General features: G+C 40.4%; 3 protein-coding genes across 3 annotated transcripts; 1 reads left to right on the plus strand and 2 right to left on the minus strand.

The window, feature by feature from the left end:
* Positions 1-1402: 1402 nt before the first annotated feature.
* snx5 (sorting nexin 5) lies at positions 1403-7998 on the minus strand. Its single transcript, XM_031841927.1, has 13 exons — positions 7859-7998; positions 6640-6744; positions 6403-6513; positions 6203-6324; positions 5967-6090; positions 5484-5579; positions 5271-5376; positions 5083-5158; positions 4953-4992; positions 4778-4864; positions 4156-4315; positions 3977-4062; positions 1403-2813 (listed from the first exon to the last, which is right to left on the minus strand). Exons 1-13 carry the CDS (start codon positions 7892-7894, stop codon positions 2763-2765), a joined length of 1200 nt encoding a protein of 399 aa, XP_031697787.1. The 5' UTR covers positions 7895-7998; the 3' UTR covers positions 1403-2762.
* A 378-nt stretch (positions 7999-8376) lies between these two features.
* Positions 8377-11598, plus strand: mgme1 (mitochondrial genome maintenance exonuclease 1). Its single transcript, XM_031876721.1, has 5 exons — positions 8377-9064; positions 9186-9423; positions 9506-9638; positions 9830-9960; positions 10593-11598. The coding sequence occupies exons 1-5, from the start codon at positions 8551-8553 to the stop codon at positions 10630-10632; spliced, it is 1056 nt and encodes a 351-aa protein (XP_031732581.1). The 5' UTR covers positions 8377-8550; the 3' UTR covers positions 10633-11598.
* LOC116398351 (glycine N-acyltransferase-like protein 3) lies at positions 10189-14949 on the minus strand. The gene is given in 7 exon segments (XM_031874582.1): positions 10189-11221; positions 11316-11372; positions 11374-11437; positions 12498-12606; positions 14331-14440; positions 14612-14737; positions 14937-14949. Coding segments are annotated over 7 exon segments (879 nt in total). The 3' UTR covers positions 10189-10821.
* Between the last annotated feature and the right edge of the window lie 212 nt (positions 14950-15161).

A 15161-nucleotide genomic window follows, 5' to 3' on the forward strand; every position in this document is an offset into this window, starting at 1 on the left:
ACAACATGAAATCGTACATCTGAACTCACGACTTTTTCCCCTATTATTTGCTCTGTCCTTTTGGTTTACGCTTTCCATTATGCGTGCTCAAATTCCTAGGCCTGATAGTCTAATTGTGTGTGTGACTGAAGATTCTAAAAGATTTGGGATCATCAAGATGGAGCTGAATTAATTAACGGCCAATCACTGATTATGTCTCCAAAAGCTCTGAAAATGTGCAAAATCGTAAGCTTTATCATACGTTTAGAGCTGGCAAATTATCTCCCCCAAGGGGAGATAAGGAAATTCATAGTCAGCAAAATAAATCTTTGAAGCAGGCAGATTAGTTCCTTTACTCCAGGGCAGACACATATTACACTATTGCTTCAGAAGTTTTCTTTCTGCTATTAGAACAAGAACGGAGGGAATTCTTTATCGTAATAAGACAGCAGCTATGCAAACGGAACATGAAACGGACTAAATTTAGCGCCGATACTTCTGTTTCACGCTGATATACTCGGATCAGTAACTGCACATTCTCAGACAGTGAAATGAAATAAGCTCTCTACAAGTAACTACCCGACCGTGGCCCCTTAAAACAGATGCATCATCTTAATGTCTGGGCCTTAAAGAGGCTTTGGTTCCATCATAGCAATATTTCTATGTCAGGCCTTCACATACTGTTTGCTCTGATCCCAGTCGGCACACGTTATCAGTTGGCACTGATAATGTGTTATAATCTCATTGGCCCTCGTCTGTGGTTTCATCCAATCAGTGAATCGACCAAACAAGTTCACCGTGACTGCACTATTAGTGATGTCAATATTGACTAATCCATCACGGGCAGTTTACCGTATATTCTGTCCATGCACGGGATCATTCCCTAGTCCACGTCTCATTCAGGTGTAACCTTTCACATCGTGCGAGTAATGCAACACAAATAATTGCTTAAAAACAGTTCTGTAAGCATGCCAGTTTGTTGCAAGTGCTACCTGTCTTTATATAAATATCTTTAGAGCTGTAGTGTTACTGCAGATTACTTGTTTCGGTCATGTAGCTTAGTGCGACTGAAGTAGTACTTGAAATGTGCACTCTGGTAGTGGTGGTGATTCCCATGAGCACTCTGGCATTTCCTCATAGCGTACCTAATACACCAGACAGTCCCTTCACAGGATCCACTGTAGTCAATGGATTTAACACAAACTTTTGTGCTTACAGCTATGTTGGAATTCAAAGTCCCACACACGAAAACCTAATGGAAAGAGGATGCCGCGGATGGATAGATAGATATCGCCACCTAGTGGTATGATAGGGCACTCTTTAAAGTACAGACTTAAATTTTCATACCACAGAAAACGTGTTGTATTGTTGCTTCAAAATAAGCCATACACCCTCAAAAGAAATACAGAATGGTACAAATCAATCTTGGGAAAGTAGGATTTATTCAATGCCAGTTACAAATGTATAAAAAAGGCTAATGTTCTGTAAGAAAACACAATGTAAAGGAATTCACACAGTTGGAATCCATTAGAAATACATTCAATTTCTTAAAAAACTATAATGCATTTTAACACTCCACTGAGCCTGGTCATGATTGCAGAGTGTTTTCCTTTTATTTTCTTAGTGCATCTTTCTATAAATTCTTTAAATAAACAAAATGTGTCGAGGATCTGGTAAATATATCAGGCCTGATTCATGAGACCCCATTAATAACAAAAGGGGAATTTAGAGCAAAATAAAGAAAAACAACAATAATTACGCACAGAAAATGAATGGGTAGAGTTGGTTGGGAGCAGCTGAAGACATGGTACATGAAGTGGAGGGGTATTACGCATGAATTGGGTAAATTACAGCTAAATGCAGATTCAGAGTCATTACTAAGGTTGATTTTGCATTGATAAAAATGCTAGATGCTCGGTTAGCCTACCGTTTGACTTGTTTTTCTCACCAATCTCAAGCTGAAATCTTCTGATTCATCAATATTTGCAAAACAAATGTGCATCTTTCATAACTGTGGCAGCTGAGGCCACGTCTTATAAACAAGAATGTTGGGACTGATGCAACTGTCCATTCCTGAGGTGAAGTACAGCTATTTTAGAACACTTGATGTTGGCGGATTGGTCTCGTCTCATAAGTCAGTCATGAGTTTTTCTTAGGGTTGGTTTGGTACTACTCTAATCTCAGAGCCCAAGAATGCAGATCATCAAGATGTTTATTTCCCCCCCCCAAGCACTAGTTTTGCTTCTGTAAAACTGTTCCATTACCAAACAAAAAAGCCCCAAAATCATATGAAGCATAAAACTGAGGTTATAGCTATGCAAACAATATGCTCCAACCCTTAAAAAAAAAAAAAAAAAAAAGTATTTAAAAGTGTACACGAGAGAAGAGCTTTGAGTTTAAATTTATGGAGGCAGAATATGAGGAAAAAGGCATATGTGCAGAGTGTAACAATTAGAAAACAAGAAATTAGGAAAAAATTATTCACCTCTATTAGTGCTGCAAAGGAATGGAAGACCTTAATGTTGGCAGCATCATTCTCCAAGACTTCCATAAATAATGGAAAAGGATGGACCACGGACCAGAGGACAGGGACTGTAAACATGAAGACATTCTGCTTACAAGACACTCGGTCTCGTGCAGGGTTTTAAAGTGGCATCAGACCCGTGGGTGGGAGCAAAGATAGGGCTTGGATACGTGTCCATGCAAGGCCCCGGGGACGACAGGTTTCCATTTGCTATGACTGGTCACTTGGTGATGGTAGGACAGAAACACTCAAATACTTGTCAGATGCTCTTGAGCAGGTCCATGCATCCCTGCAATAGAGTCACGTTGTTCTGTGGACAGAGGAGAAAACAGTATTGATACTCCTGAAGAAGTCTGTCATCTAACATGTCACCAAATAAAGCATATAAATGCACGCTTCTATCCCAGTAACAATCTGCATTTGCAAGTGTAAACAACATATTTTGAGGAAATCCAATAAGCTTGCTGGGCGATATAATCAAAGTGGGTACTTCAAGGCAATCTCACAAAACAGACGAACTGTTCTTGTTCCAATTGAAAACTCTTTTATTTTGGAGATTGATAGTTTTGTCTCTTTGAGCACTCAAGGGCAAGTTTATTGACTCGATGTGAAGAGATTTGTAAATGATTAAGTGCACCAAGAAGAAACCAGAGGTGTGTTAAAGGTGCTAAATTTGAAATGAGTAAGTCAGTAAATAGTTATTTAATAGTATGCATATTTATAATATTCTTTCATTGTTCAACACAGGGTATTGCAATAGAGGCATTAAATATATGACAGTAGAATAGAAAGAAAGTTAGTTTTGCGCATTACTTTGTAGGCGCATGTTACTGGTGTACTTGGATAATACAGTTGTTCCCTTCAGGCCAAAATAACAGAGGCGTAGCTCTGCTGCTACCTGCTGATTTCGCAATGCAACAACCACTTAGCTTTTACTTCTCATCATTGCACGTTTTTTGCTGTAAGCACTGTTAGCTGATATAGCCACCGGCTCAGTTCTTGCAATGTGTAGAGCCGTTTGAAGGCAATCCCTCAACATAGATATGCTCTGAATTTGGAATTTGACACCTTTAAACTTAATGTCTAAATGATCCAATGTTTACAACTTCCAGTGACACACTGGTAAAATGTGGTGAGGTTCCTAACCACACCTTGCCATTTGTGTTAGTTTCAGTATTCTCCAAATGACTAACTATTGAATTCAAGCTAAACCAGTGCTAACCAGGTACACAACTGATTTAGTATTCTCTGTTTTATCATTCATTTTATATTATTTGTAATATTATTATTTTTATATGTATTATCTTTCTAACATTTGATGATGAGTGAGATATCACTGATGATGTTTGCAGGTACAAGTGAGATTAATTAATCACACTATGGCTGTGTAATGGTAATTGATCATCAAATCTACATATTAAAGACACGATGCGTATGTGTGTAAAAGTCGGTCGGCTGTATTGTGCTGCTCACCTTGGCATGTTTTATCTCTAGCTCGGCCATCTCTATGAGGTTCTTTCTGAAGGCCACAACGCGTCTGCCCTTGAAACTGGTGAGTTCTGTGAGGATAACAGTGTCCGGTTAAAAAAAGGGCTCGCACAGCGCATACCATTTTACACACAAGGCAGCAAGTACAGCACGGATGCACAAACCTTTCTTCCCAGACTCCGAGAGCTTGTCAAATTTCTGCAGGCACTGCTTCTGGTGCTCCTCTGCCTGGGGAATGTCCTTGCTCTTCAGTCGAGCCTTATCCAAAGCCTTGTTAGAGTTCTCGTAGTCAACCAATGCCCGAGCTCGCCTGTACAGAAGGTCCTGACATGTTCCAGATTGTTTAAAACATGAGAAATAAAAGAACACACACACAGAGACAGAGAGAGCTGGCCTTCATTTGGAAAATATATAGCAATACATTGCGCTCAATGTCCAATAATTCGAAAAAGGTAATTTCATTTTTGCAAGATTTTAACAGAAGATGTACTGGACAGAAAATAATAATTATCAAGAATACACGCACTTCTTTTCTGTATAACATGGTTTCGTGCTGCTCCTCAAATGCAAATATTTAAATTTGTAATTAGTCCTTGTGCTGAATACAACAAATATAAACATCTCTGATCCCATGCTGACTGGAAAACAGCTGCCTTGCTGCTGAAATATGTAGATTATCAAAGCCATGTTTGTTTGTTTGTTGCAGTGAGCGTTTGATAGTTCAATAAGTATTGTTCTGCCTGGGTGGAACGGGTCACATTGAGGCAGAAGATAAACATTTCTCACCTTGGCAGCCTGGATGTCTCTCATGTAATATCTGAGCAGCTCTGTGAGTTTCAGCTCCTGGTCAGATGCTACTCTTCCCTCTACTTTCTGCAGGAACACAAATAAAGACATGTATGCGTGTACTCATCAGAACTAATATCGACAAAGCTGTGTTGGTAATTGAAGTTTTACTTACTCTGAGCTTCTCAAACAGGTCTGCCATCTTCTCCAGGTGCCTGAGGAAAGAAAAGTAAAGCCATAACATGGAAAACTCTGCACAAAGTATGTCCTGGCATGAAAAACATTAAATGATATATTAATCTCACTTTTTATTTGCTGTGCTGTCATCAGCAGAGAGACTGTTCAGAGTGGCAGAGATGTGGATGTAGTCATCCGCAATATCTGTAAGAACAGAAATTAGCAATCAAAACTAAACAAATTCCAAATATAAATTAATTTATTCTACTAAACTCAAAATCAGCAACAAAGTAGTCGTGTAAAAACCCTGTAGTACTTTTGTGCGAGCGTGTCATTTTCTCTGCTTTGGCAGTGGAATCTTTTATCTTGCTGTAGTAGTCAAGCAAGAATGTCTTCTCCTGCTCAAAAAAATCATCCACTTCCTGTGTAGGACACAAACAGACAAAGGTAACTGGGGGGGGGGGAAGTGGCTACAACATTGTGACTGTAAAGACGAGTATAATGTAAGTGGATCACGCACGAGCCTCACCTTTATTCCTGAGATAAGGACCTCATCAGCTGACTTCACCATGTTTTTAAAGAATCCACCAAACATTTCCTTGGCATTCTTTCTTCTCACAGTCAGCTAAAATGACAGAATTTAGACAGGATACATGTAAAACCTATGAGTGGAATGTGATATATTTATTAAAACGCATTATATGTTGTTGTGGAAACTAAGTAGGGAAGTAATGTTTGTGATTTTACCAATACTTCCTTGTTTTTGTATTGTATCACAATATAGTCCATAAAAACATGTGGCCTATGTTCTTTTATCACACTACATCTTCCTTAAATAAAGACTTTAAATCTTATGTTAACAAACAACACAGCCACTGACTGACAAAGAATGCATAGATAACTGCTGATCACAGCAGGATGTAAGCCATGTGTCACAGGTCTCCAGTAAACTCTACTTCCTCTTTTCCAACTGACAACTCGGGAAAGGAAGTCAGCATAACGGGGAACTCACATCCTGGTCATACTCTAAGAAAATCTGGAAGTTTCTGTCTTTGCATAAAATGGGGTGAGAGGACAATCTCTGCAGGAAGACTTCGTGCACTTGGACAGTTTTCTTGAACACGGCCAGGTACTCACTGAAAATAAAATAAAACAGATAGAGCAAGATGTTTTTTTCAAAGGCTCTAACTCGACACCGTCTATAGAATACAATGCACATATGTTGCTTTGGTTGAGTGTCACACTCACGCCTCCAACTCCTGCTTCATTTTAGTGTACTCCTCCTTCGTCATAGTGGCTTCACCTTCCCCCAGTTTGTGCATCTTCTCTCTTGGGCTCTCAAAGTCAGGCTTTGGGGGCACTGGAGGAATCTATGAATGATAAAGCAGGAAATAAAAAATGACTTAAGATTTATGACAGGTTAAATGATCTTTATAAGTCCAACTTACAATTAGGCCGGCATAGTCCTCTGTCTCAACCAGAGTGTCGTGTAGCCAGATGAAGTCTTCATGCTGCCTGGGAACGGAGAAGTCTGGCTTCTGAAAAGAGCTAAGTGTGGTCTGGGAACAAACATAATTCAATAGTATTTTCGTTAAGAAAACAACATATCAGCAACTACCCTTATAGAATGCTTTTACGGGTAGTGGTTGAGTTATGTGTTGGAATACAAACATTTCTTTCTTTACCTTTGTATGGACAGTAAACTTGACTTTGTCCCTTTCACAGAGTGCATCAGGAATGTCAATGAGAAGAGAGGCATCATGGTTTAGATCTACAGACACAGAGCGCATCTAAGGAGAAAGAATAGACCAAAGTTACCAAAAAAATGTAACTGGCTGATCAAAAAACATCATTTGTCATGTACAAATGCATTTTTATTGTGCTTGTGGTCACTTTGTTTCAAATCTGGCTTTCGAAAAATATCCAACAGGTCTCTCATCTGATCATCATTTTGAACAATATCATAAAAGCCAGTCGATTCATTTTACTTCGGTTCGATTTGACAGTTTATCTATAGTGTTGCCTCGTTGACGTTTCTGTTGGCTACTGAGGATTTAAGCTTGGAAAAGTGGGACTGCCTGTAGCAAGGACATCAATAAACAGCTCATAACTGTTGCAACATTGCATAACGGCCCTTAGAAATCATTCTTCCATGAGTTTAGAGATAGAAGTGTCTGAGGGGTGTTTGGTAAAAGGTCTGGAAGCAGTTAGTTTTGGATCCAATAGTATGTACAGACTCCAGTCTTGCTTTGGCTTAAGGACTAGTTTGTCAGCCTTGTTCATCCGTTACATTATGGCATAAAGAATGAACAGTCTTCACTATTTACTCTCTTACTAACGAATGCATATACACACACAAACCTTATACTCAGTTGTCAATTTATTAGGGACACCCATTGCAGAGGATACAATGTTCTGTGTTTTTGTAACTGTTTTAGAGAGGTGTTTATTCAACTTAATGGACATTTCAGAGGGTGTAGCTGTGTAGTATTACCCCATTGATAAAGTTATTTTGATAGTAAGAATGCTAAATAATTTTAACGTATAATAAACGTAGAAGAAAAATAAAACTTAATGCCACACAGAGTAACGTATTTTACTTTTCTCTGTGTTGTAAGGAAACCATTGCCTTCACTGTTGTACATTTACCATAACAAAGAACACTTTTTTTACTGCATAAATGCAGTTTGACACCACTGGTGTAACGCAACCCACTTCTCGTTAGATTAATCGATAACACGTTTGCTAGCTTTAGCCAGCGGCTAGCGTTATGTACACAGAAAACAACACAAGTTAGCGGCAATAACTTAGCCAGAGAGCAACCGCTAATGTCAGCTAATAGTTGCCTTAATGCTACCAGGGCTGACTTGTACTGCCATGTACATGCAGACACATTTAACTCACCTTTTCCTTATTGCTTTCGTCTATGGTGGACGTCATGATGAGACTGAAATCGACGGAACAGAAAGAACAGGCCAGCAACCCAAATAACAAAACTATCTGCAGGAAGCTCTGCCCCTGCTGCTCGATGCCTGACGAACTGTCAAACCCTCCCGATGATGACAGTTAAAGCCCGCCTTAAAGGCAATTTGATTGGACAACATCGACTTTTCAAACACTACGATTTGCTTTCAACCGAATCACTCATATACCACCCTTCAAGTCTCTGTTCATGTGGTTTTATATCAATGCTTTATAACTTTTTTTTTTTTAATGAATATCGCATTTTGTTATCATTAAGTAACGGATAGATGAGACGTGGTAAGCTTAAAAGTAAATGAAAGTAAATAACATGAGTACCACCCATTGACAGCACCACGGGCTCAATGACACTCTACGCATTGTGGGTAATGTAGTTGCTATCCTTTCCCCGGAACTTCATGTCCTTTCTACGGAAGTGTGTGCGGCCGGAGAGGCGCGTCGTATGGAAACAGTGGCGTTTGTTTGGATGAGTTGCTCTGGAACATGTTGGGGCAAGTACCGTCACCAAAATGAAGGGAATATTCTTAAACGTACCGTTAAAACCACTGCACGTAGGCTTTATGTAGTTAGTTAACTACTAAGTTATAGTGTTCTGGTTCTGTGAAGTGGTTACAATGTTCATTCTTAAACGCGTGGTGTGCGTTGGAGGTACCATTGTCCCCCAATGCACCGCCCTCTCTGTGAGCAATTTCTCTGCATACCGTTGCGTAAGATCCCCAAAGAGAAACAGTCCGTACAGCGCAGTGGACAGTGAGCGCTACTCTTCTCTTGTGAAGTCTGTCATGTCATCCAGGGTCAGTTCCCAAACACCCGAGACACTCCAAACGGAGGACGAACACGTTTATGGACCTGTTGTCAAAGCTCCAACGCCCTCCTCAAGACCAGAGGTGAGGGTACCCAAAACCTTGCACCCCTTCTTACACTTCCAAGAGACTCTACAAGCGGAAGAGCCAGAGTCAGGGCCTCCAGTCCGGATTTTGTTAAACCGGGCGGGCAGGTCTTCCGTTCCGAGTGTGACCCGCATTCTTCAGCAGACGCTCTCCCCGGACCAGATCTTCTACCTGGAGAGGTGGAAGAGGAGGATGATCGCAGAGCTCGGAGAGGAAGGCTTCAAAGAATACAGTCAGAGTAAGTTTTGTAACCTCAATGTAAGCTGCTACTGAAGTATGTGTGGTGTGGTAGCTTAGATGTGGGGTCTGTAGAGGCAGGACAAACTGAAAAGTGACCGAAGGATGCTGTTTTCAACCAGAATTATTTAGGCAAGGGAGGCTCTTCCATTCAGCTGTGGAGGACATCCTGGTGTCAGGTGCAACTTGGAAGAACAGAAATCCTCCGGAGTCTTCAGAGTATCCACCTGAGGTGCAGGGATACATGGAGAGCATCTCTCACGTGCTGGAGGATGTCGGAGCAGTGAGAGCCACTGAAAGCACTGTGCATCACGACATGCTGAACTATCTGGGAATTGTGGATTGTGTTGCTCGCTACAGGTAAATATTGTGGTTTGCAGACAACGGTGGGCTCTACTGTTTCTATACCTGACTTGACTTGACGGCACATTTTTGTCTGCAGAGGCGTACTATGTGTTATTGACTGGAAGACTTCAGAGAAGCCGAAACCATTCCTGAGCAACACATATGACAACCCTGTTCAGGTGGCAGCCTATGCCGGAGCGTTGAACAATGACGGCAACTACAAATACCAGGTGATCTACCGAGATAAACGATGTGGTCATCTTTTATTTCTCAGCTTTTCACCCAGATTGTTCACCCATCTCTCAGATTCTGTACTTAAAACATAAATGACATAATAGCAAACACATTTAATCTTTCTAATTATTGTGGGTCTGCTAAAGTGTGTCACACAAAACGTCATACCCCACTTGTTTCTTCTCAGGTTGAAAATGGACTCATTGTAGTAGCCTACAAGGATGGCTCACCGGCCCATGTTCATCGGCTGAGCTCAGAGCTGATGTTGAAGTACTGGACAACTTGGTTGATTCGTCTCGAAGAGTTCACAGAACAAAGGTAAACCACTGAGCAGGTTTTTCAATCCCTTGAAAAAACGTTTTCAATTCCACTTTGTTTTTAATGAATCATGGATTTAATTCAGAAATAATTGCATTAATACGATTTGATTATGTTGTTATTAAAAAATAATCAATAAGGAGTATTGGCATTACCTGTAGCTCTGTCACAACTTTTAATTTGAGTTACTCCTAGCACCAGAGCAGTCTGGATAATAAAATGTCACGCTCCTGATCTTTTACTGTTATAACATGTATAACAATAAAAACTGTTTATATACTATTAACAGTTACAGAGAGGCAGTCGTTGACAATGAACGTCTTAGATCTCATGCTCCCTCCAACTGTGCTCTTACAGATAATAATAGACAAAGATAGCTATAGAGACAAATCACGCCAAAAAACAACAAATCTAAGTAGAATCTAAGAAATGAAGTGGTGCAGCAGCTAAGATAGATGAATAAAATAGCCTGGTTAGTAATAGTAGAATGTATCAACTGTAAAGTAAACAGGTTATGTAGTGATGCAGTATTTACATGAGAACATAATTGTCCATTAATATGTTTTTTTTTAATCATAAAGTAATAAATATGTACACAATTGACATTAAGATTTTTTAAATTTTCATTTCAGATCCAGTCATGCATCAAGTGCTTTTGAGCAAAAGAGATGAGATGTTTGAAGGGAGGTCTGCAAGGGAATGTCCATGAAGCGCAGGTCACTTCAGTTTAAGGCAACTGAACCTGAAGTGAAAATATAACAAGCTCCCATGCAGTAGGAGGATACAACCCTAAACCCTAATTTCTTTCCCCTTTTCTACACCGGGAGCAACTTATCATTTTAGAGGCCTTGTTTGAGGTATTTAAAAATCATTGAATTCAAACCAGGCTTCCCTGTATGAGGGGTCCTCAACAAAGCCCAGGCTTTTAAAGAGCCTGTGGGAGACCTCGTTCTCCTCCTCTACGAAGCCGTACACTGGGTACCCCTCAGTGTGGAGTCTCTTGGCCATGACGCTGATCAGGACTTTGGCGTAGCCTTTCCCTCTGTGCTCTGGCAGAGTGTACAACATGCCCATCGCACACGACGCGTAGGTCAGGATCCAGGATGCGGGCTTTCCTTCTGCGTCCAGCACGCCGCAGGAGGGGAAGTTTGCGAGCATGTTCCAGATCATCCTGACGGCGTCCTCGTTCTTTCCAAACTTCCATGTCTGATTCACCAAGCCAACGTGTGATTCATCCAGAGAGCTTAGTGAGATCCCTGAGCTGATGCAGAACAGAGCAGAGTCCTGTTTTATTAATGAACTATTAAACCTAAGATCATGATTTAGTCACACACTAGACACTAGCTCGGCCCTACCTGTCTAGAGAGGGCAGGTTGGATACGTCCTCCAGTATCATCAGGTGACACACTGACACTGCTGGACACGCCTTTTTCTGATGCCACTGCCTTGACTATCTCCATGTGGCGAAGATTGATTCCTTGGACAGAAGTTATGAAGGAAATGCTTTTAATAAATGTGTGAAACTTGATTTGGTATTTGTATTTCTTTTGAGTTCTGAGAATTTTTTTAAATACAGAATTAAAGATTTCAGTCTACCAGAAGTGATTTCATCTTTGTCTTGAAACCACAAATGTGCAAATATTGATGTATTAGGAAGACAAAAAGAGGTCACAGCAGGTCCATTTCCATTTTTCCATTTTCCTCCGCTTATCCGGGGTCGGGTCGCGGTGGCAGCAGGCCAAGCAGGCTGACCCAGACCTCCCTCTCACCGGCAACATGTTCCAGCTCATTCTGGGGGATCCCGAGGCGTTCCCAGGCCAGCTGGGAGTCACAGCAGGTCCCTCTGCTATTTTAAAGAAGCAGTTAATGAGTATGTTTTTACATCAATTCCCTTATGATAAGAATCCCCTGTTATCACATCTCACATCTTAGTTTAGTTCAGTTTTGATATGGACATCACAGTAGTATTACAACTGTAATATATATTTATGCTTATTTACAACACTTGTCCACAGAAGGCTTTATAAAAAATAAATAGAGATATATCAACAAACACATACACACAAAAAACATACAAAGGATATGAAATACAGGTGTGTCTGCAGGAGCATTAAGTTTGAGAACAATGTCGGTTCTCTTAACCATGATTTAATACCTCTCCCTATCTTCTTCTTTCTTCTTCACCCGTTTTATTTTTACTAGCTCTTTGGCCGTATAATCATTCAGATAATGTAATGGCACTAAGGCACAGATCTTTGCACTTCTTGTGATGAAGGAATATGGCATAAAATGTTTGCATGATATGCTATAACGAATCGATGGGAGGACTTTGAACACAATAAAAGATGAGATGATAAAACTCTTAAGCTAGTTTTATACCCTAAAGACACCAGTGCATAAGTGCAGTGATAGTTTTTCAACATTCATAGGGCTACACCATGAAATCAATGTGCTAAGAAAAGAAGAGAATAAAAGATGAATGCTGTGATTATTATTCAAGAGACGATGAAAAGAGCAAAATAGCTTATTGCTGTCACCAAGGCAAAGGTACCGGGTCCAGTCAATAACGGAGGACTTCCTCATGGTTGCCTCTAGAATAGATTCATCCTTTGTAAAAACCATTATGTCCTTCAAGAGATCACCCTTCTGCAAGAAAAGAGAGATGTGAAGATGCTGTATATGCAGAAATACGGATACATATACAGTTGTGTGAAAAAGTGTTTGCCCCCTTCCTGATTTCTTATTTTTTTGCATGTTTGTCACACTTAAATGTTTCAGATCAAACAAATTTAAATATTAGACAAAGATAACACAAGTAAACACAAAATGCAGTTTTTAAATGAAGGTTTTTATTATTAAGGGGGAAAAAAAATCCAAACCTACATGGCCCTGTGTGAAAAAGTGATTGCCCCCTAAACCTAATAACTGGTTGGGCCACCCTTAGCAGCAATAACTGCAATCAAGCGTTTGCGATAACTGGCAATGAGTCTTTTACAGCGCTGTAGAGGAATTTTGGCCCACTCATCTTTGCAGAATTGTTGTAATTCAGCCACATTGGAGGGTTTTCGAGCATGAACCGCCTTTTTAAGGTCATGCCACAGCATCTCAATCGGATTCAGGTCGGGACTTTGACTAGGCCACTCCAAAGTCTTCATTTTGTTTTTCTTTAGCCATTCAGAGGTGGACTTGCTGGTGTGTTTTGTCATTGTGATCATTGTCCTGCTGCAGAAACCAAGTGTGCTTCAGCTTGAGGTCACGAACAGATGGCCGGACATTCTCCTTCAGGATTTTTTGGTAGACAGCAGAATTTATGGTTCCATTTACCACAGCAAGTCTTCCAGGTCCTGAAGCAGCAAAACAGCCCCAGACCATCACACTACCACCACCATATTTTACTGTTGGTATGATGTTCCTTTTCTGAAATGCCGTGTTATTTTTACGCCAGATGTAATGGGACATACACCTTCCAAAAAGTTCAACTTTTGTCTCATCAGTCCAGAGTATTTTCCCAAAAGTCTTGGGGATCATCAAGATGTTTTCTGGCAAAACTGAGACGAGCCTTTATGTTCTTTTTGCTCAGCAGTGTTTTTCGTCTTGGATCTCTGCCATGCAGGCCATTTTTGCCCAGTCTCTTTCTTATGGTGGAGTCATGAACACTGACCTTAATTGAGGCAAGTGAGGCCTGCAGTTCTTTGGATGTTGTTCTGGGGTCTTTTGTGACCTCTTGGATGAGTCGTCGCTGCGCTCTTGGGGTAATTTTGGTCGGCCGGCCACTCCTGGGAAGGTTCACCACTGTTCCATGTTTTCGCCATTTGTGGATAATGGCTCTCACTGTGGTTCGCTGGAGTCCCAAAGCTTTAGAAATGGCTTTGTAACCTTTTCCAGACTGATAGATCTCAATTACTTTGTTTCTCATTTGTTCCTGAATTTCTTTGGATCGCAGCATGATGTCTAGCTTTTGAGGATCTTTTGGTCTACCTCACTTTGTCAGGCAAGTCCTATTTAAGTGATTTCTTGATTGAGAACAGGTGTGGCAGTAATCAGGCCTGGGTGTGGCTAGAGAAATTGAACTCAGCTTTCCAAAGATGTGATAAACCACAGTTAATTCATGTTTTAACAGGGGGGGGGGCAATCACTTTTTCACACAGGGCCATGTAGGTTTGGACTTTTTTTCCCCCTTAATAATAAAAACCTTAATTTAAAAACTGCATTTTGTGTTTACTTGTGTTATCTTTGTCTAATATTTAAATTTGTTTGATGATCTGAAACATTTAAGTGACAAACATGCAAAAAAATAAGAAATCAGGAAGGGGGCAAACACTTTTTCACACAACTGTATATACATATCTTACACATAGATAAGTAGTTACCTGCCCATATTGGGATTTGCAGACAAGGACATTGAACTCTGGGCATCTGTCCGCAAAGACCCTCACAGGGTCTGATCTGACTCTGTTTATGAGGACCAGACAACCATGAACTTTAAAAATGAAATAGTTACATTGTAATCCAAAGAATGGCAGCATCACTTATTGAGGCAGTGAATATGTTTAAAGGTGTTGTCAAGCAAACAATATATTATAGGCTAATATTAAGTCATCGACTTGCAAAAGGCTATATAGATTGTATTATTTATTATACTAGCTCGGACAAACCTGTTGTGACCGAGGTAAATATCTTTCCAGATGGGTCTCAGTCATTTTCAGCTGCTCTCCGGTCAGTTCCATGGTCACTTCTTTCCAGTCCGGAGGATCAATGAAGCCGTACAGAGTGTACACTATTCAACTGATTGGGAACGCAGTGAGTGAACGCTGGGCGAGCGTTTTTTTTAGGGCGTTTTTTAGTGGGCTTCTGACTCGCACTTTCGACACTTAAACTGTCGGTGTCGACTGTCGACTTTGCCCAGCAGTTGTGAAAGAGGTATTCAGATCTTTAAGAAAAATGGAGAGAATTGCCACGTTGTAAAAACTACTCGCAAAAGTTTTGCATTCAAAATCGTACTCAAATAAAAGTACAAAAGCAGACTGGTCCAAAATAATGTACTGTACTTAAAATGGTCAAATCTGGATAAAAACACTGAGACCCTCAAGGCTGTTTCACAGCTTCAGAATTGTGAAGCCTTTGTTTATTACAGAAACAAATAAAAGACATAAAAAGTTCTGTCCTTGACCCTGAACTAAATTGTCACTGAGAACACTGCA

The sequence above is a fragment of the Anarrhichthys ocellatus genome, unplaced genomic scaffold (genome assembly GCF_004355925.1).
Source record: "Anarrhichthys ocellatus isolate YVR2014 unplaced genomic scaffold, GSC_Weel_1.0 scaffold3, whole genome shotgun sequence".
NCBI lineage: Eukaryota > Metazoa > Chordata > Actinopteri > Perciformes > Anarhichadidae > Anarrhichthys > Anarrhichthys ocellatus.

Coding starts and splice junctions, on each gene's coding strand:
- mgme1 (XM_031876721.1), top strand. CDS start 8,551: ATGTTCATTCTTAAACGCGTGGTGTGCGTTGGAGGTACCATTGTCCCC. Junction 9,065..9,185: donor CTTCAAAGAATACAGTCAGA/GTAAGTTTTGTA, acceptor GTTTTCAACCAG/AATTATTTAGGCAAGGGAGG. Junction 9,639..9,829: donor ACGGCAACTACAAATACCAG/GTGATCTACCGA, acceptor GTTTCTTCTCAG/GTTGAAAATGGACTCATTGT.
- snx5 (XM_031841927.1), bottom strand. CDS start 7,894: ATGACGTCCACCATAGACGAAAGCAATAAGGAAAAG. Junction 6,514..6,639: donor AGTTTACTGTCCATACAAAG/GTAAAGAAAGAA, acceptor GTTTGTTCCCAG/ACCACACTTAGCTCTTTTCA. Junction 4,993..5,082: donor GACAGCACAGCAAATAAAAA/GTGAGATTAATA, acceptor TTCTTTCCTCAG/GCACCTGGAGAAGATGGCAG.